The sequence below is a fragment of the Psammomys obesus genome, unplaced genomic scaffold (assembly GCF_907164565.1).
Source record: "Psammomys obesus unplaced genomic scaffold, mPsaObe1.curated_primary_1811, whole genome shotgun sequence".
Taxonomy (NCBI): Eukaryota; Metazoa; Chordata; class Mammalia; order Rodentia; family Muridae; genus Psammomys; species Psammomys obesus.
In genome coordinates this window covers 47673150-47695570 of record NW_026587216.1, presented here as the reverse complement: position 1 = coordinate 47695570, position 22421 = coordinate 47673150, and the positions used below count along the sequence as shown (strand labels likewise).

The window sequence follows — 22421 nt, the reverse complement described above, 5'->3', positions numbered from 1 at the left end:
CTGGTGTCTGGGAGCTGCCACCCAGCAGCAGATCTAGACAGATGCTGGGACTTGCAGCCAAGCATGAGGTATGGTTACGGGGGTCTTGTGGAAGTGTGGAAGGAAAGATGGAAGGTCCTGAAGGGTACAGGAATCTCCAAAGAAGACCAACAGAGACAATTAACCCAGACCCATGGGGGCTTATAGAGACTGAAATATCAGCTAAGGACCAGGCATAGTCTGGACCTAGGCCCCCTGCACATATGTGGCTGATGGGAGGCTTGTTCTTCATGTGGGTCACCTAGCTAGTGTGGGTGTGTGTGGGGGGTTCTAGCATGGACTCTATTGCCTGCTTTTGGATCACTTCCCCCTGGCAGGGCTCCCTTGCCTAGCCTCAGGGGAGGAGGATATGTTCTGTCCTCATGTGACTTGTGCTGGGGAGGGTTGATGTTAAGGGAGGGGATCTTCCCTTTTCTAGGATGAAAGAGAGAGAGGAGTAACGAGGGGGAGGGGCTCTGCCAGGAGGGAAGTGGCACCTTTGGGTCGTCAAGTAAAATACAAAACTTAAATAAACGTAGAAAAAAAAAGAAGATGGTCTAGATACTCATATGTTTTATCAGTTTTTGTGTGATTTTGCTTATCTTATCCCCTGGAATTAAGATCACAGCTCACAAGGACTTTGCTGGTTCATCATCAGATGATAATCTATCCTTAGACAGTTGGCACTCTGCTTTCATAGGGAGTTGAAAGCTTCCTTATAGAACATGTGAACTCAGTAGTTGCAAACATCCATACATCTTGCTTTCGGCTGCTCAATCCTTTTCAGAATGGGGTTTGCCTGCTTCTTCAGCTATGTTAGTAATCAACTAGTAAAATAATTAAGGAAAAAAGAGAGAAGATAAAGGAAAAGAAAACACCACATAGGACACCAAATACAAGTAACATATTTTTTTTTCTTAAATTCTTCATGATGGGCAAAATTTTTCTGTGGCTCATTTGTATGTATCCTTAATGTCCTTGGTTTTGTTTGTTTGTTTGTTTGTTTGTTTTTTACATTAACATAACTCAAAGCACATTTTACATTATAATCATGTGAGATGCTTTAAAATTTTCGTTTTTGAAATTTACCTTCTAACTTTACTGCACAATGGTTAAAGAACATATTTAAATGACATAAAACTTTGCCAAGAGCTACTGGGTGTTCTTAAGAAATAGCTGCCTGCCTTAGATGTATTGTACAGTCCTCTAAGATGTGTTTTAAGATTTAAGATTTGCTCGTGCCTCTTATCCACTACAGACCAATTGAACAAATCTCTCTAGGGCTACAGTGCCAACAAACTTAAAAAATACATATTTTGGATTTATCTATTATTTTCTGTGCGTCTGCAAGTCTGTGTGAATGTTTGTGAACTACATTGCTTACGCTGTGGGAAGAGGGTATTAGATCCGCTGGACCCCATGCACAGGTGGTCATGAGCTGCCATGTGGGTGCTGGGAACTGAGCCTAGGTCCTGTGTAAGGGCAACAAGTGTTATTACTCTCTGATCCATCTCTCTACTGTGTAGATCTCATGTAGAATGGCCTTGAATTTTCTATGTAAGGCAAGGATATTACAGAACTCCTGATTCTCCCACCTTTATCTCCCAACTGTGGGGAATCACAGGCATGTGAAACCAAATCTGACTTAAACCATTTTTATTAGTTCTGTGAGAATTTCATACAGTGTATTTTGATTATATGGACAACCTCCCAACACATTTACTGTCCGTACCCATATCTCTCTATTAACCCAACTGGTGGTAGGTGCTCCCAATTGTGAGGTCCTGTCTGGCTCCAGTTTGCACTGGTTTTGTCCCTACTGTCATAATCACCGACTTCCTATGTGTAACTGTGGTTCCCTGGAAGTTCATCACTTCTGGCTCTTAAAATCTTTTTGTCATGTTACTATCAGCTTAATTGCCTCTGTTCTATGACTGACGCATGTTGTATCTTCAACAATAAGGTTGTACTGTCAGGTTTTGCATGCCAACCAAGAGCATTGAAAACAGCCTGTAATATTTGGGGTTCTACAGAACCTCATTTGTCAAAACATCAAAAGGAAGTAGCATGTTCCTGGTACTGAGATTTTTAAATTGCTAGCAAAACATATATTTTTTAATGAGCCCAACAAGAGGTTTTTAAATCCCTCATTAGCTTAGTATATGATCGGTTTCTGCATATGTTCTCTGTAAGGTCTAACTCACTATGTATTATATTAGATCAGAGGCTTCTTTACAGTCATTAGAATCCAATTTATTAATTTTAGTTTTCAAATACGTTGTATACTTACTTATTTTGAAATATAATTTATTCATAAACAAGGTGAAGTATTTTATAATTACTCACTCATGCTAGGAGAGCAGAAATGTCAGTTACATTTGATAGCTGACAGAACTACTGCTTTCTCTCATTTACTGTTTCATAAGGCAGAACTATACAAGCTTAGCATATGAAGGAGAGAAATTCCATAGTAAAAATATTTTCACATGCAGATTAAATTAAGAATACTTAAAATTAATCAATTTCTCAGTACTTTTAGATGCCAATCACTTTTATTTTGGCCTTATCACGTTTAAAATAGACATTGTTTTATGCTTATAGCAAGGCTGAGCTGAATGCATCAATGCTTTGTCTATATTCTCATCTTAGGCATGTATTACCTCCCCATCACTGTGAACTCACAGAGTGCTGGTTCTGTTAACCGATGAACAGGCAATGACACATCATTACCATCCAAATTACCTAAGTCATATTTAAAGACAAGCAGCAGCTTTGAGATCACGAGGTAGCTGTTTTCTGTATTTTCATAACTTCTGGGTTATAATTTTCACCACTGAACTTTGCCCTTTATGGCAAATTTAAATTTATTTCCTGATTGAGTCCCAGTTATTTCAATTTGTCTTTCTGTGTCAGATGATTTTCATTTCCTCTGAGGTACATATGTTAAAACTTTCTCTAGCGTCTCTTCAGTTTTGATTGATTTACTATCTGTATTTTCCTCATACTATTTTTTTTTTCTTTTTTGAGAGCAATAAGAGATAGTTTATTCTGGAGCTGTTTTAAACGGCCATGGCCTGAGAACACAGATTTAGGTTACTTCAAATTCCATATTACAACATGATTGAAGTCTCATGAAGTTTTTATAGTTTTACATAACAAAGAAAGTCCTAAATCAAGGCCCGTTTAAAACATGTCAGAGGATACATCAGAAAGACAGGCACAGCAAGATGGGGCCAGCTTTTCTATACTCTTAGAATGCTTTATGGCATTCTTAGCTTTTGGATTGGTGGAAGCTGGTGATCCACTAGGTTAAAAGATTCCACTGGTCACATGATGTTCATTGACATGCAGAGGCGGGCAGTGAAGGGCTGTTCTGCAGCGCTAGAACTAGCCCAGGACAAGGTAATTAGCCTGTGGACCTCCAGCATTCCAGTCTCCTCATAGTACTAGAGTTCTGATCAGCCAACCAGTCTCTGCAGACACAGATTCTTTCTAGGAGTTTCGATTTATAGTTCTCCTTGTTGCCCAAATAAGCTTCCTCTTATTTTTGAAAAACGATTTCCCTAGGTGTAGAATTTTAGCCTGGATTATGGAATCTGGACCACGCCTTTCTCCTGTCTGCTGGTGTCCATTGTTTTGTTGAGAGTCAAATACTTGTTTATTTCTCTTTATACTTTCTTTGCAGTTAGCTTAATGATCTTATTTTTGTCTTTTGTACTTTAAAGTTTCACTAGAATGCATTTAAGGTAAGTTTATTTCCATTGACTTACATTTATTGGAGGTTCAAACTCTCATAGTTCCTCTCATCAAGCGGGTTACTTATCTGTCATGGTGTTTCTCTTCTGAAATTCTGATTATTTTCGTGTTGTTTCTTCCCCCACTTTGCTCCGTCTTTCCAGTCCATCGTCATCTGTCATCTTTATGGATCCTTCAACTGTGTAATATTTATTGCAAGTTCACTGACCATAATTTTCATTATAAAAATTCTCCTTCATTCTTTTGTGAAAATAAGTGTACCCATTAGTTCTGGGCTTTTGTATTCTTTTCAACCATTTCTCGATTTTTAAAAATTTACTTAATGTACTTATTTTGTATGCTGCCTGATGGTGTTTTCATTTTTGTTACCCCTCGGCTTCTGTTTCTACTGTCTTCTTTTCAGAAGTGTATGTTGTTTATGTCTTCATTCCTGGGTTTGTGCATGTGAGCGCAGTGCCCTAAGAGATTAGAAGAAAGCGTTCGGTTTCCTAGGGCAGGAGTGATAGCAGTTTTGGACCTACCCATTGTGGGTCCAGTAGAGGAGTGCTGTGTGCTCTTAATTTCTGAGCCATCCCTCTAGGTCTTGTTTAGTAATTTTTGACTATAAATCATAATATTCATTGTGATTTTTTTTTCCCTGTGGCGATAATTTGAAACTTTCAAAGTTAGGCTTCCCCTCCCCCACAAACTGGAGAAAAGTATCTGTAAATTCACATTGAATAATTCTAAATGTATGTTTTTAACTGGATTAGATTTTTTAGGTAAGATGTAGAAGTCAGACATTTTAATGGCGGCCTGTCTGAATGCTGACTCACAGCTCACAGTCCCCAGGGAGTCATTTTCTTGACTTTCCATGCCCATCTTTTCTTTACCCTTTTTTTCATCTTCCCTAGTTTTATTTTTTCCCTCTCTCCTCAATTCTCTCCCTTGAGTGAGAGGTAGAACAAATATAAGTTTTGTTTTCACTCTATGTTTTGGGGATAGTTTGTTCTTTGGGGTCCCACTCTATGGAGGAGTGTCCAGTTTAGCCCTTGGTGCTGTGTCTCACCAGTGTTATGTTTTAATTCAGATCCAGGCAGTACAAATGTGGATAGACTCACAAGAACAAATACCAATTCTTAGAAGTTTGTATCAATTGCATTTGTTGTCTGTCAGTTTAGTCATGCCATAAAAGTATGATTTCATGCTTTACCTAGCAATTTAAATTGTGTCACCTCTGCAAAAATTTTAACAGATATGTAATCTGTCATATGGTTAGTGAGAGAAATTAGTAATCATTACTGAGAATGGAGTGTTTTAGTTTTTATTCACTTATTTTCTGAGACAGGGTCTCATATAATCTAGGCTGACCTTAAACTTGCTATATGGCAAAGGCTATATAGACCCCAATTGCTGGTCCTTCTACCTCTACCTTCACAGTTCTGGGACTATAGGCAAAGCTACTACTCCAAGTACTAAGTGTTTTTAATGATTAATTACAAAAGCAGTGTTTACCATAGAGGGAAGTTTTAATTTAGGATTAAAAGTAATAAATAGCACATAATTTTCACAATCCTTCCCAAAATACTTCCCCAAACTAGCAATAACATGGTTGTTTTTCCTATATTTATTTATTTTTAAACCACAAGCTTACAAATCATTGGAGTATGAATCTTGTTTTATTTTTGTAAACTTGATAGCTGACATTCCTTTTCTCTTTCGACTATGAAGTCACATATGGATGTTAAAGCATCTTCCCTGCAGAGATTTTTGCTTTTGCTCATTACAGAACAATCAACATCAGTGCTTATGAGTGCTGATGAGATTCTGAATTCTCCTCTCCTCTCCTTGTTCCTGCTGTGAAATGATTGCCTAGTTTAAAGCCACCCAAATAGAGACTGATTGCTATTATGAACAGAGCAGGCTATTCATAGAAATAACCTTCCTTCTCGGCATCCTGGGCAGCAGCGAAAGCTGCCTCATGTACTGCAGAAGCCGGTCCTGCGGCATTGCCACCTTGTCCCAGGCACTGAATGTTTTACTGACTTGCTTGTTTGTCATTTAACCACTTACCCTATCAGCCACCCAGCTCTGTCTCCTCTTCTAGATGTAGCTATTTGACATTTCCAGGCAAAACACATCCTTTGCTTGGTATTCATTAGTGTCTATCAAACTGTATCTTTCTTACATTAAAAAATAAGAATGTACTGAAATAGAAAGCTGGAAACAGACTCTTTTTTTTTCTTTGTAATGGACAAATGGCATCAGTGAGTCTTCCTAGGGTGAACCCTGTGTCTTTCAGAAGCTAAATGATTCTCTGACAAGATAACAAATTGGTTGTTTTATTTGAAGGAAGATTTACAGAGTATTTCTTTCCTCAGATGGACAATTTAGAAAATGCTGTAAAAAGATATAAAAAAGGGAAAGAGATCTGAAAGTTACTTTAATACAAATGGATTCCAATCAGAAATGTAAACATGAAGTTTTGAGATATCTTTAAAAAAATCTTTCTTGGCTAACACATTGAGATAAGTGTTATTACAGTGGATAGAAAATTAGTTTTAAGATACCTTTAGAATCACAGTCAAGGTAAGCTAAAAATACCACAGAAATGGTTTTGTATTATATAATAAACATTATCACTTCTTATGTTTATATAAATAACAAAATAAACACACTGTGGTTAAATTCATACCTATTTTTTATTCTTACAAAACAATATTTGAGACCAAGGCACAAAGGATATTTTGTTAACTGAATGCTTATGTTTTGAATAGGTATCTGTGCAGTTCACTCTATGACAGAATGAAAATCATTAGTCTGTATGTTCAAATGAATACAAATTTCATGTTCGAGAGTTTTGAGTAAGCATGAGTTTAGCAAGACAAGAAGAATGTGAGGAGACCATTACGTTAGAATCAGAAAAAACAACCTCTGTATAGTTTTAAGTTTCTTTATATGTGTAAATGGAGTGGATATGGTAAGAAAATTTATATTAGATATCTACTTGACAGTACCATAGGGACCTAAAGTTTAGGTGAGACAAAGTGAATATACTTCAAATAAAAATCTTACATTTAGATTTTGTTAATAATATACTATCTCCAAACTTAAAAACTGAGGAAAGGACGGGTCATTCACACATTTACTTTTAGGTTATAACCAACTAAACCCTTAATGGTGTTCAAGTAGGGATAACATTTTAAATTGACATTGCTCAAAGTTCAAGATACTGCTTTATATTAACTGCAGTTACCAAAGGAATCTTTTTCCCTTTTTAAAGTTTTTTTTTCAATTAATTACAATTTATTCACTTTGTATCCCAGCTGTAGCCTCCTCCTTTATCCCCTCCCAATCTCACCCTTCTTCCCTCATCTCCCCCCATGCCCCTACCCAAGTCTACTGATGGGAGGGGTCCTCCTCCCCTTCTATCTGACCCTAGCCTATCTGGTCTCACCAGGACTAGCTGCCTTGTCTTCCTTTGTGGCCTAGTAAGGCTGCTCCCCCCTCAGGAAGAGGTGATCAAAGAACCAGCCACTGAGTTCATGTCAGAGACAGTCCCTGTTCCCATTAATAGGGAACCCATTTGGATACTGAGGTACCATGGGTTATATTCGAGCAGAGGTTCTAGGTTATAGCCACACATGGTCCTTGGTTGGAGATACAGTCTCAGAAAAGACCCCTATGCCCAGATATTTTGGGACTGTTGCTCTCCTTGTGGAGCTCCTGTGCCCTCCAGGTCTTTTTATCTCCCCCTTCTTTCATAAGGTTCCCTGCACTCTGCCCAAAGCTTGACTATGAGTCTCAGCATCTGCCTCAATACCCTGCAGGGTAGAGCCTTTCAGAGGCCTCTGTGGTAGGCTCCTGTCCTCCCTGTTTTCTTCCTCTTCCAATGTATATCCTGTTTGCCTTTCTGAATGAGGATTGATCATTTTACTTAGGGTCCTCCTTCTTGCTTAGCTTCTTTAGGTGTACAGATTTTAGTATGTTTATCCTATATTATATGTCTAATATCCACTTATATGTGAGTATATACCCTATCTTTTTTCCATTGTATGGTTTTGGCATCTTTGTCAAAAATCAGGTGTCCATAAGTTTTATTTCTGTCAGGTGTCCATAAGGTTTATTTCTGGGTCTTCTATCCGATTCCATTGATCCACCATTCTGTTTCTATGCCAGTACTATGCAGTTTTTATTACTGTTGCTCTATAGTACAGCCTGAGATCAGGGATTGAGATACTTCTAGAAGATCTTTGCTGAAAGTGTTTATCAACTGAAGGAGTTCTCTAGTTGAATTTTTGGGGCCACTCATGTATACTATCATATCATCTTCAAATAGTGATATTGTGACTTCTTCCTTTCTGATTTGTATCTCCTTGATCTTCTTTAGTTGACTTATTGCTCTAGCTAGGACTTCAGGTACTTTGTTAAAGAGATGTAGAGAGAATGGTGAGCCTTGCCTTGTCCCTGATTTCAGTGGGATTGATTTAAGTTGCTCTCCGTTAAGTTTCATGTTGCCTATAAACTTGTTGTATATTGCCTTTACTATGTTTAGGTATGTGCCTTATATTCCTGATCTCTCCAACACTTTAAACTTGAATTGGATTTTGTCAAATGCTCTTTCAGCATCTAAGAAGATGATCTTGTGGTTTTTCTCCTTCAGTTTGTTTACATGGTAGAATATATTGATAGATTTCCATATATTGAAAAACCCCTGCATGCCTGTGATGAAGCCTACTTGGTCATGTTTGATATCTTTTATGTGTTCTTGGATTCTGTTTGCAAGTATTTTATTGAGTAGTATTACCTCAATGTTCATAAGAGAGATAGGTCTGAATTTCTCTTTTTTTTTTGTTGGGTCTTTGTGTGATTTAGGTATCAAGGTGACTGTGGCATCATAGAATGAGTTTATTAATGTTACTTCTGTTTCTACTTTGTGGAATAGTTTGAAGAGAATTGGAGTTAGCTCTTCTTTGAAGGTCTGGTAAAATTCTGTGCTGAAACCATCTGGCCCTGGGTGTTTTTTTTTTTTTTTTTTTTTTTTTTTTTTAAGGGAGACTTTTGATGACAGCTTCTATTTCCCTGGGGAGTGTAGGACTATTTAATCTATTTACCTGATCTTGATTTAATTTTGGTAAATGGAATCTATCAAGAAAATTGTCCATTTCATTAGAATTTCAAATTTTGTGGCATATAGGCTTTTGTAGTAAGACCTAATGATTGTTTGGATTTCCTCAGTGTCTGTTGTTATGTCCCACTTTTCCTTTCTTACTTTGCTGATTGGAAAGTTTCTCTCTGCCTTTTAGTTAGTTTGGCTAAGGGATTGTCTATCTTGTTGATGTCCTAAAGAACCAGCTCTTGGTTTCATTGAATCTTTGAAATTTTGCTTTGTTTTTAATTATTGATATCATCCCTGAGTTTGGTTATTTCCAGCTGTTTACTCCTCTTGTGTGTGGCTTCTTTTCCCCTAGGGATTTCAGGTGAGCCATTAAGTTGTTTGTATGAGATGTCTCAAACTTATTTCTGCAGGCACTTAATGCTATGAACTTTCCCCTTAGCACTGCTTTCATTGTGTCCCATAAGTTTGGGTAAGTTGTGCCTTCATTTTCATTGGATTTTAGGGTCTTTTTTTCATTTCTTCCCTGACCAAGCTGTCATTGAGTAGAGAGTTGTTTAGTTTCCATGTGTATGTAGGCTTTTTTCTATTTCTGTTGTTGTTGAGGTTTAGTTTTAGGCCATGGTGGTCTGATAGGATACAAGGGATTATTTTGATCTTCTTGTATCTGTTGAGTCTTGATTTGTGCCTGACTATATGGTAAATTTTTGATAAGGTTCCATGAGGTGCTGAAAAGAAGGTATACTCTTTTGAATTTGGGTGAAAAGTTCTGTAGACATCTATTAGGTCCATTTTATTTAGGACCTCTGTAAGTGACATTATTTTCTTATTTAGCTTCTGTCTAGATGATCTGTCCCTTGGTGAGAATGGAGTGTTGAAGTCTCCCACTATTAAGGTGCTGAGATCGATGTGTGATTTCAGCTTTAATAATGTTTCATTTACAAATGCAGGTGCTCTTGTATTTGGGGCTTAGATATTTGGGATTGTGATATCCTCCTGTTGGATTTTTCCTTTGATGAGAATGAAGTGCCCCTCCTCATCTTTTTTGATTAATTTTGGTTGAAAGTCTATTTTATTAGATATTAGAATAGCTACCCCAGCTTATTTTCTGGGTCCATTTACTTGAAAAACATTCTTCCTGCACTTTTCTCAAGGTAGTGTTTATTTTTTGCTGCAGAGGTGTGTTTCTTGGATGCAGCAGAATATTGGATCCTGTTTCTGCAAACATGCTGTTAATGAGTCCGTTGATGTTGATAGATAATAATGACCAATGAATGTTAGTTCCTTTTATTGTGGAGTTGGTAATGTTACTGTGTTTCAGTGCTTGTTATCTTTTAATTTTTTGTTGTTGTTGTGAAGTTGCTTATATCCTGTGTTTTCTTGGGTGTAGCTGATTTTGTTAGATTGGAGTTTTCCTTCTAGTATCTTCTGTAGGGCTGGGTTGTGGTGTAGATATTGTTTAAGTTTAGTTTTGTCATGGGATATTTTGTTTTCTACATTTATGTTGATTGAAAGCTTTGCTGGGTATAGTAGTCTTGGTTGGCATCTGTAGTCTCTGAGAATCTGCATGATATCTGTCCAGGCCCTCTTGACTTTTGTAGTTTATGTTGAGAACTCGGTGGTGATTCTGATAGGTCTACCTTTAGATGTTACTTGGCCTTTCTTCCTTGCTGCTTTTAATATTATTTCCTTGTTCTATAGATTTAGTGTTTTGACTATTATGGGACATGAGGAGTTTCTTTTCTGATCTATTCTATTTGGTGTTCTGTAAGCCTCTTGTACATTTATGGACATCTCTTTGTTTTTTTTTCCTCTTTTTTAATTATTATTATTATTAATTACACTTTATTCATTTTGTATCCCCCCATCCACCCCTCCCTCCTCCCCTCCCGATCCCACCCTACCTCCCCTTTCTGCATTCATGCTCCTCCCCACGTCCACTGATAGGGGAGGTCCTCCTCTCCTTCCTTCTGATCTTACTCTATCAGATCACATCAGGAATGGCTGCATTGTCTTCTTCTGTGGCCTGGTAAGGCTGCTCCCCCCTCAGGGGGAGGTGATCAAAGAGCAGGCCAATCAGTTTATGTCAGAGGCAGTCCCTCTTCCCATCACTATAATGGACATCTCTTTAAATTGGGAATTTTTTTCTATGATTTTCTTGACAATATTTTCTGGATCTTGGAGCCTGGAATTTTTTTTTTTTTTTGGTCTATTTCTATTATTCTTAGATTTTATCTTTTCATGGTGTCTTTGATTTCTTGGATGTTTTGTTTTGGGACTTTTATGATTTTACTTTTTCTTTGAGAGATGTATCAATTTCTGCAATTGTATCTTCAGCACCTGAGAGTCTCTCTTTTATCTCTTTTATTCTGTTGGTGATTCTTTCCTTTGTGATTCCTGATCTTTTCTCCATGTTGTCCAGCTCCAGGATTTTCTCTGTTTGTGTTTTCTTTATTGATCCAATTCTGTTTTCATGTCTTGCACCATTTTCTTCATTTGTTTCCAAAAGAATCTTGATTCATTGGAGTAATGTACAATAATATTTCCCTTCAACAGTTATTTTTGATGCCGTGTCATGTCATATATGCAAGACACTCTGCTCTGTAGAATTCTATCTACGCAGCAATTTTTCACACAAATTAACAGAGAGTTTCTCTCACCCCATCATAGCATTACACCACTTCCTTTAGCTTTAATCAAGTATGTCGTCCGCCCCTTCAATGCATGTTTTGTTCTTTCTTAATTTTGAGAAGAAATATGACAGTAATCCCTCAGAAAGCAGGAGCTCTTCGCTAGCTTGGTTGTAGTACACAGCTTGTTAACAATTCCCAAGTTGTCTTGCTCCCTACACTGTAGAGAGAGCTGTCAGGAAGACAGTAAAAGCTGACCTAGAGTTTCACAGTTCTGTCAGCCCAGAATATTTAGGGTGAGTACAAGTCCAGCAAAGAATACAGAATTGAGCCCTTTGAGGACAGCATTGCTTTCTCCAGAACTTTGTGAGGTGCTGGCCTTGTTCACTCTTTCCAAGGATACGGAAAACAAGTGGGGAATCTTGCATGTTGTTTATAGTCTTCTATGAATGAGCTATATGCTTTTGAAAGTTAGGAATTTGGGGGAGATGAATCCATTATGCTTTGGTTCATTCACTGATTAATTTGATCAATGTTATTGTTTACTTTGCACCAACTATTGAGCTGGGTACTTTGTATACCAATCCTAGCTTTAAGAATCATGGATGAGGAGAAGGAATGAGGAGGAGGAGCAGAGGAATGAGGAGGAGGAAGGGAATAAGGAGGAGGAGGGGAATAAGGAGGAGGAGGAGACTGATGCCTTCAGATAGTCACATGGATAGTGCAGAGATACACACCATGGAAGAGCTCTTATATAGGGAGAGTGACCTAATTAGGAAGGTCAGGCAAGGCCTTCCAGAGAAGCAATGATCTTGTAGTATCTGAGGAATGGGTAGAAGTTTGTTATGCTTAACAAAGCAGGAGGCAGTTACATGAGCAGAGGAAACAGTATGTATTCAGCTTCAACCCCCCGAGAACTTGTTGCCACAGCTTATTGCAAAAGCTTTAAGATGTTAAAATAAATGCTAAGAAGGAAAGTTAGTTCAGAGGTTAAGCTGCTGATTAAAGAGGTGAGTGCTGGAGGGAAGAAAGAAAAATTACATTCAGGAATTCAAGTCTTCTGTAATGTAGTTTCATCTGAGCTGATCCTGTTACTTTAGGAAACTAATTAACCTCTCTGTGTCCTGGTTGCTTATCTGCAGGGTGGAGATAATGGACCCACTAACAGCAATGAAAAGCATTCTGTAAACATCAACAATTATGTGATTAATATAAATATTGTGTATTCTGTTGTGAAATATAGCCCTTAACTCAGAATTTTTCTCTGGCTATGTGGTACTTGGATTTTAACATTGTCTTTTGTGTAAGAGATTGAGCTTGTGTTAATCTTCATATACAGCCACATTTTTGCTCACTGACAAGACATTCTCTCATATGCGTTTTCAGTCAGTAGCATCCTGGATCCTAGACAACAGAGTTTCTCACGAACAGTAGATGGTTTATCAAAGGCCTGGGGCAAAAAGCACAGAAAAAAAGTAGGTGGAGTGGGATGAGGTAGGCTGGAATGAGATTACTTTGACTTCCTTTTAAATAACAATTCTTCCTGCCTGTTACAGAAGAAGTTTATGTTTTATTGTTTCATACACACATTGCAATTACCTTAATGTAGCTAAGCAATTCAGATTGAACCAGCAGGCTCCTAACACCATGCCAAGCAGCAAAATGAAGATGCTCCCAGCTTATCACGCTCTCTCTCCCTCTCTCCACCCCCGTGTGGGTGTGTGGTGTGCATTCATAGATTCACATTTAAATTGGTATCATTTGTGATGTTCAAGTCATTTGATGCACAGTACTTGTAAGACTATTCCTCAATGGCAGACAGATGGCCGGCTTCTGCAAATGTCTTTGGTTTTCATGTTGCTCTTTCTCTAGCAAAGAAAATCATTATCTTCTGGAATGTTAAGATATTTACAGAATTGAAGCAGTGATTTCTTCCTGCACTTGGAAAAATTATCTTTGTTAAAAAATACATGTCTAATAAGTATGTGGTCTGCCTCCATGATGATAAGGTGCAGTGCTTGAGTGAGTGGGATTTGGCCACTGAATGGCTACTTGGACATTGGTTGGTGTCCATGGCTGGCAAACAAGGGTGATGAAGTACTAAATGGAGCTAATGCTCCATTTCTAGTCCAGTTTCCTGGCTACGATTCTCCCGCGGCTCGCTTAACCTTTTGTTTAGCTGAAGAGAGAAATAAAAATTTACCCCCTCATCCCTACTGTCTAAATGAAGTCTCCAACCTGTGCTGTGTGCTTCATGGAGTTCTTACCTGGCTGGTTTTTCTTTCCTAGTCCTGGTTTGCTCTATCTCTGACATCCTTCCCGTGAGTTCTTCCGAACAATCAGGGTCAGGACTTGTGGTGAAGTCTCTGAGGGAGTTTTTCTCAGTGTTGTTGTCTATGGCAAAAAAAAAAAAAAAAAAAAAAAAAGACACTAAATAGAAGAACACACATGACTCTTAAATCTTCTGAGAGGACTCCTTACACAGGAGGTCTAACTTGGAGATACCATCAGGCCAATGAAAAGCACACTGAAAGTTTGTTTATTATATGATAAAAAATTCACATAGCACATGCTTCATGATACTAACAGAATGCAGGATGAGCTCTCAACATCCAAAAGGCATTGTTGGTTTTGTGATCGTACTCACAATTCATGCTAAAATTAATCCATAATAGATTCAGTGAAGTGAAAAAAGGCTGTTGTTTTATGTCCTTAGCATTAGTTTAGAATTCACACTCTAATTTTTACAAAATCAAATTTCTTAGTTTGACTTGATTATTTGTAGCTTTGAAATCCTTTCTATAGAAATAATACCAACTAGCTCTATTTTCAATTCAGAAATAATTTTTACATCAGATATACAAATATAATTTCTAATTAAGATTAAATATTTGCTATTTGCTTAGACAATAACAACTCATTGGTAAATATTTGAATCATAGAGAGGGTTTTAAAGAAAGTAAATAATTGAATATTAAAAAATATGAAAGGTAAAAAGAAAACACATATTTGAGTGATTATTTATTATCCATAGTGTCCAGTTTACTTTTAAGCAGATGCACTGTACTTACAAATAGAAAACAAGATCCAGTCATCAATATCATTTTAATGCAAGAACCAGATGTGGTGGGTGTGGGGAGCTAGGGTTGAGGGAGGTAATTCAGGGAGAGAAAGCGAGAACTGAGGGGTGCTTGAGGGGTGGGATGGAAACCTTCCATCCCAGTGTGAACCTTCCAAAATTAGGAGATGACCCTAAAGAACTCTCCACATAATGGGGGTGGCAGAGTCCATGACTGGCCATGTCTTATCACCAAACGAAGCTTCTAGTTCTGGGACTGGCTTATGTGCAAATGAATTGTTGGCTGAAAGGGTCCCAGGGACATCCCCAAACAACCTACACTGTTGCCAAGACAATAGGTTGCTCTCCACAAACTGACAGCCAGGCTCCATTGTGTAGGTGACTACAACACACACACATCACACTGAACATCTAGAGATAGAGCTGGTGCCTGCGTAGGGCCTGCAGCTTAGTCTATTTGGTTTGGGAAGGTACTCTGTAGGCTACCAAAGGAGAAATGTGAACACTAGCCGAGCCACAAACCCTTTGGTCTACAGTGGTATCTTCCAAGCAGCACATGCTAGGTCAATCTTGGCACAACACTTGTGGGAATAACCAACCAGCCAATACTTGATGTTACTTAAGGCCCACTCCATGAGCTGGAATCCATATCTGGTACTGGGTGGCCAAAAACCAGAGACTAGAGAGCCAAGAGATCAAGAGCAAAATGCAAAATGTAATTGCAATATTCTGCCATACTCATAGATCAATACCTTACTCAGCTGTCATCAGAGAAGCTTCATCCTGGAGCAGATGGCAACAAATACAGAGACTCACAGCCCAACAATATGGAGGGAGGGAAAGGGGAGAGAGAGAGAGAGAGAGAGAGAGAGAGAGAGAGAGAGAGAAATTGGAACACAGTTCGAAATGAGATGACTTCATCAAATCCCCCTCTTCGGAGCTCAGGGTCCCCTCCAGAAGAGGAGGTAGAAAGAGTGTAATAGCCGGAGGGGATGAAGGTCACTAGGAAAGGAAGGCCTTCTAAATCAGCTGAGCAAAGCTCATTTGAACTCATAGATACTGAAGCAGCAAGCACAGGGTCTGAACAGGTCTTCAACAGATTGTGTATATATTATAGCTTTCAGTTTAAAATATTTGTGTCATTACTGAGTGTATGAATGAATGGGTCTCTGAATCTTGTACCTTTTCTTGGACTCTTTTCCTTGTGTTGGTTTGCCTTGTCCAACTTCAAAGTGATGTTTTTTTTTATCTTATTATATTTTATTTTGTTAGGTTTTGTTATCACTTGGAAGCCTCTTATTTTCTAATGAGGGTCAGAAAGAGAGTGGGTCTGGATGGGAGGAGAGATGAGTAGGAACTGGGAGGAATAGAGGGAGCAAAAACTATAACCAGGATATGTTGTATGAGAAAATAATCTATTTTCAATAAAAGGCAAAAACAAAAAAGTAAAGGTAGACCATCTTAATATTAGACATTTAGATGTATAAAATTGACAAAACAGGAGTGATCACAGTGTAAAAATTTTCATTATAAGGCCTTTAACATGAAAATTTTAATGATTCTTTAAAAATCTTTCAATACAACAAGCCTTCAGAAATATGTTTTAGGAATAAAAGTTGAGACGCTTCTTACTATTTCTAAAAGTTTGTGTTAAGAAAGCTTTAGTTCCTGACTTTTCCAGGCGACTTCTTTTATCCTGGATTTATAGTAGTTTCCTACAAGATAGAAAACACAGTACTAAATGTATTCTCATTATATATAAGTGGACTCCCTCAAGTGTTTTACACTGTTTTGAGTACTAAAGAACACTATTGTAATTACAGCATTAAAGTCTGCATAAGGACAGTCTTCTAGATGAAGTATTGAAATATGTTTGAAATCTTCCCCCAAATTGCAGGCAGCATGTTCTCTGTCAGCATACATGTACAGAATGTTAATTAGTTTATCAGTAGCCAATAACTTTCAGAGTAAAAGACTTTCAGTGGTATTGAATTGTGTTTTCTAGAAACACGGGAGAAGGATCTGTGCTCCCTAAGTGTTTATATCAAGGCATCTTTTGTTTTTTTCTTTATCCAACAAAAGAATGATTTTTCCCTCATATCTCCAATGCCATGTCATTGTATTCTAGTTACCTAAAAATGTGGTAGCCTATCCTTTCTCACACTAACGCAGATAGTGTATATTTCAAAGCTGAATTCTTAGTCTTTATCTATGGATGTCTAGTGCATTTATAGACCAAAATCCTGGAGACTACACACACACACACACACACACACACACACTCACAAAGAGGGAGGAAGGAAAGGAGAGAGAGAGAGAGAGAGAGAGAGAGAGAGAGAGAGAGCCTAGAGTTATTTTTGGCTTCTCATAGGAATCTGGACTAAATAGTGGCTATGGATCATTGCAATTATAAAACTTTGTAGGAACACCTCTTTTAAAAGAAAAAAAGAAAAGCATGTTTAAAATTGACCATAAAATGACTTTAAAAAGTTCTGAATATATAGACCAAGGAGTATCTGTAAAACAGCATGACTTTTATAGACTACTTATTTTCTAATTAAAGTTTTATTTTTATTTTTGGTGTGTGTGTGTCTTTGTGAGTATATGCTACAAGTGTGCCTATGGAGGCAGAAGTGGTCTTTAGATCACTTGGAGGTAGAGTTACTGGTAGTTGTGAGTGACATGGGTGTTGGAAGTTGATCTGGTGCCTCTGGAAGAACAGCAGGCACTCTTAACCAGTAAGTCATCTTGTTTGCTTCTGACTCTTTCTTATAATGCCTCATAACTATCTGCTGTATTATATACTTTTATATCACATGTACATTTTCAGTATGTGTTTATGCCAGCAGCAATTACATGATTTTTTTTCTTTCTTTCAATAAGGTACTTAAATTTCATCTTCAGTACATTTTGAATTACTCTTAAGGAGATCCTAGTACCTTGGCCTATCTTCCGGGGCTACTACCACATCCTTCTAAAAGGACACCAATTCTATAACAACTCTAAGAGATTTCAGAGTTAATTAAAGTCAAATTCAACCTGTGGCTACACCATTAATTATAAGACAAGTACTTAATAGTTTGTTGATGAAGATGAGAAACCAGTAGTGTCTGTTTTTGGATTCAAAGTAGAACAACCAAGAGGATTAAAACAAAAGGACACTAATCAACTGTGGTTCAGTGATAAGTATATACAGTCTCTTTTTATCCACACAGCATGTTATGTTGTGAGAACAGATAAGAGTGTTTACACCATCCTCATGACAGAGAAATAGAAAATACAAGGTAAATATTGCTCTCAAACCTAGGTGAATTTTGTCAGTTACAAGCAAGCTTGTCCTCAGCTTCTCACATGGACAACAGGGTCATACGGAGAGTGTAAGTCTTCCTGTTATTAGACATGATGTCACCATTGCTCCAGCTCATCAGTGCTTCCTCACATCCTGATCCTGAATGTGTGTCCGCTGCAGATACTGAAACATAGAATCGACGTGATGTGGCCTGGTTGCCTTTGCCGAATGTGTAAAAGTTAGTGCTATTGAGTTTGCCCTAGAGACACTTGTCCTCAGGTGGGCAGTGTGTCACAGTGGGCTTATGTAATACTCTTCCAGTTTGCCTGGGCCTGGCACAACAGTGCATCATGGAGATTAGGACAGATGTGAGACATCTGCTTGTCTTTTCAAGTCAGAGAGTAAGTGATTGAAAAGACATTAACCTTCTGCATTTTATCAGTAGCATTAACTAAATTTTAGGAGAGAAAGAATTCAAGGGAAAACCTATTTTGGAATAAAATTTCAATTACAAAGGTACTCAATTGGTTTTCTTTTGTATGCATATGAAAACAGAAAATTTGAAATGCTTTCATCGTTGGAAGGTTTATCACAGATTATTTCTTTTGGTTAAAAAAAATTCTAATTGTAGAATACCAAATATATAGTGGATTCTGTCTCAAAGACAAATCTTTCATTGAGAACTAAAAATAGGGTGTGGAGAAATGGCTCAGGAGTTAGGAGCTCTTGCTGCTCTTGCAGAGGATTCTGGTTATTCCTCAGTATCACTCACAGGCAGCTGCTAACTTCTTGCCATCCTGGGTCAGGGGATCAGATGCTCTCTTCTGTGTGTTCATTTGTACTTGCTCATACATACATGCACACACACACACACACACACACAGAGAGAGAGAGAGAGAGAGAGAGAGAGAGAGAGAGAGAGAGAACCACAAGCAAAAACAACAAAATTAATGTTAGAGTGAAGGAGAAAAAGAAAGGGGATGTTGTTGAGTGGGTGGGGAGTTGGGGGGATCTGGGGGTAGTTAGGAGAGGGAAACCATTACCAGAATGTATTATATGAAATTTTTAATAAAAAAACATCTGTGTAGAGAAAAAGAAAAAGAGAACTGTTAGCACCCGAGCCACTATATGTTGAATGAATCAATAGAGAAGAAGCCCCAGCACTTTTATTAGATGCATGAATGACATTTTTACTTTTGCTCGATGAATGAACATTTGGAATTGCTATAATGAGTGCATAGTTTTCAGAAGTGTACAACTAGTGACTATCTTCTGGTTCCCATGATCGTGCTTTTACTCAGCATATGGCTCATTGATAGATTCTCAATTGCATCACATTCTTAGAATAATTTCTCACATTGACTATGCTTAAAATTATATATTTGTATTTTGTCAAATGACGGGAAAGAAGATAGAAAAACATGGCAACAAGATACACAAAATGGAAGCTTAATGTATCCTAAAATATTATTCTCAAAAGGAAAGTGCCATGTTTGATATTCATAAATGTACAAGAAAAATACAAAATCTAGAGAAGCAAATATTGAAAATCTAAGGGTCTCAGCTTTGGTAAGAAAGACTCCACCCAGCAGGATATCAAAACATATGCTGAGATTCATAACCAAACTTTTGACAGAGTGCAGGGAATCTTATGAAAGAAGGGGGAGATAGAAAGACCTGGAGGGAACAGGAGCTCCACAAAGAGAGCAACAGAAACAAAAAATGTGGACACAGGGTCTTTTCTGAAACTGATACTCCAAACAAGGACCATGCATGGAGATAACTTAGAACCCCTGCAAAGATGTAGCCCATGGCAGCTCAGTATCCAAATGGGTTCCCTAGTAAGGGAACAGGGACTGTCTCTGACATGAACTCAGTGGCAGGCTCTTTGATCACCTCTCCCTGAGGGTGAAGCATCTTTACCAGTCCTCAGAGGAAGACAAAGAAGCCAGTCCTGATGAGACCTGATAAGCTAGGGTCAGATGGAAGGGGAGGAGGACCTCCCCTATCATTGGACTGGGGGAGGGGCATAGGAGAAAAGGGAGGTAGGGTGGGAAAGGGAGGGGGTTGGGGGGGCTACAACTAGGATACAAAGTGAATAAACTGTAATTAATAAAAATTTAAAAAATACAAAAAGAATTCTGGAAACCAATCCATTTAAGGGAATTTTTAAGAAACTAAGGATCTTTAGTTAAAGTGTAAGGTAACTTAGTGGTAAAGTGCTCATTACCCACGTGCGAAGAACTGAGTTTAGATTTCAGCATTCCTCTGAAAGTTATAGATGAAGTGTGTGTCTGTAGGCCCAGAGCTAGGGAGCTGGGGGGCTGGATCAGAGACAACAAATTTCAGCACACACACATACACACACACACACACACACACACACACACACACACAGCCACACAGCCACAGGTGAGGTTAGCACAATCACACATGTGCCTTTCCCTATCTCCAATATGGACATGTATGTGAGTCATTTCAAATTCGTCAAGGGTATTTTACAAAGAGAAAGCATAGGTTCAATTTTTACGGAGGCAAAATATGTATCCAGCCATGGATTTGCAAAGCGTTTTAGCAACGGCTCTGACAGCATTGCTTTTGGAGGCCATGTGCCTCCTGGGCTGGAGTTTTTCAGAGAGAAGCTGGACACTATGCTATAGGAGGTGGCCAAAGCTCTTAATCCTCTGCTCAGTCTTAAAATGATGAAGTAATATAAAGACTTGGGATGTTTCACGAGTTTTGTTTTTATACTGTCTCCCGAACACAAAATGAACAAATCAAACATGAAGAAGGTGAGCGACTCTTTCTGAGGCAGCTCTGGTAACATACAGATCATGGGATCTTATCTCAGTGCCACACCCTGCCTTTTTCTTGAGGGTAATTCGTCTAGAGAGTATGTTTTATGAGCAGATAGTAAGGAATGCTTGAGCTACTAGTACCAAATATTGAATAAAGGGCTATGATCCTTACATCACCAATTCTCTGGCTCATGCTGGGTAAATTGTTAGTTTTTTTCTGTAACAGTTTCTTCATCCATAAAATGAGAAGTTGTTTTTTTTTTTTTTTTTGTCTTGGGGATTTCTGTGAGGATTAGATAAAGACTCCATTTGAGAAATATTCAATATAAACACAAAATGTTCCACCAGTCAGAGTGAATAATTACCTTCAAAAAGTTCATATTAACTTTTTCAAGTCTGCTCAGCAGTTTTATATGTGGATCATATGCGAGCTTCCGTTTACTTAATACTGTCTTAGTGTTAGGAAAACATAATGTAATTTCTTACAAGTAAGCTGAATTCCTTAGTAACAAAAATGCAAAAAGCAATTTAATTGAATTTCAAGTGTATTTAAGTCATGTAAAGTGTAAAAAAAAATGATATGATAAGAAAAAAAACCCATCACACCTATGTTGGTTAGGCTCTCTTTAGTTTTTATACTTTGTAATAACTTAACTTAGAGTGTGGTCTTCTACTGGCTATGTATAGCAGGGTGTGTTTTCCAAGCATAATCTCTCCTTCCTTGTCACAGGCAAGAATGCTCACAGATGGTGCACGTGGCTGGGCACTTGACTTAAAGAGTGTGGCCTGTCCCCAGCCAGTGGCTGAAGCCTGTGGTGATGTGGAGAGCTCTGTATCATCTAAAGCTGAGAGGACTCTCACTGCAATTTGAGCTTGGAGATCAGTGAGAGACCTGTAGAGGAGTGGGTGGAGGAAACTGCTTACTGACTAGAAATGGAGCCAGGGCACCGTGAGGGAGGAGCCAAGGCCCAGTCAGCTTGTCGTGCTGCCCCTCTACTCTAACCGTCTCCTCAGTCCCACTTATTCATCAGTTTCTCACGGTGACCTCCTGACGCTGGGATGCCTTTACCTTTCCTCTGTCCCTTTCCAAATAAACACAGGAAATTATCATCATTTAAAACTAGAAAATTAAACTCTTTTTTTTTTCCTATTTGCGGAATTTTCACATGCCAACTCAACTTTACCGTTTCTCAATTGTTTTGTTTATCGTTACATCTGGTGCCATTTTGAAAGCGTGCTTTACTTCTGTAAATGGAATTGTTTACTATGCAAGACAGGATTTTGCTTAGATGAAGCAGACATGCTGGAATAGTTTAAGTAAAAATTCGAAAGTTAAACTATAGTTAAATACTATTGTTGATGAGTAGAGTTGAGGTGGGCATATTACTAAAATTAGCCATAATGTCCATTATGGGTTCCAGGCAAACTGGTTGGTCTTACATAGAAAAGAGAAGCTTTTCTGACATCTTAATGTAGTCTCTTTATTTTCATGTTACACACAGGTAAAATTAAATTGTATGTGTTAATTATTACTTCCAAGACTGAAGATTGATTTCTTTCTTTTAAACTTATTTTATTAAATTATTCAATTAATATTCTTTATTGAAAATAGATTCATTTCTCACATAGTATACTTGATTATGGCTTCTCTTTTTCTAATATTCCCAGTTCTATTCTATTCTATTCTATTCTATTCTATTCTATTCTATTCTATTCTATTCTATTCTATTCTATTCTATTCTATTCTATTCTATTC

The 22421-nt window shown here is 37.9% G+C and overlaps 1 protein-coding gene across 1 annotated transcript in view; it reads right to left on the bottom strand.

Annotated features, from left to right (window-relative positions):
* Cngb3 (cyclic nucleotide gated channel subunit beta 3) overlaps positions 1-22421 on the bottom strand; it is a 178026-nt gene that overhangs the window by 142502 nt on the left and 13103 nt on the right. Inside the window, 1 exon segment of the mRNA XM_055603202.1 lies at positions 13767-13893. Coding sequence (XP_055459177.1) covers positions 13767-13893 — 127 coding nt within the window.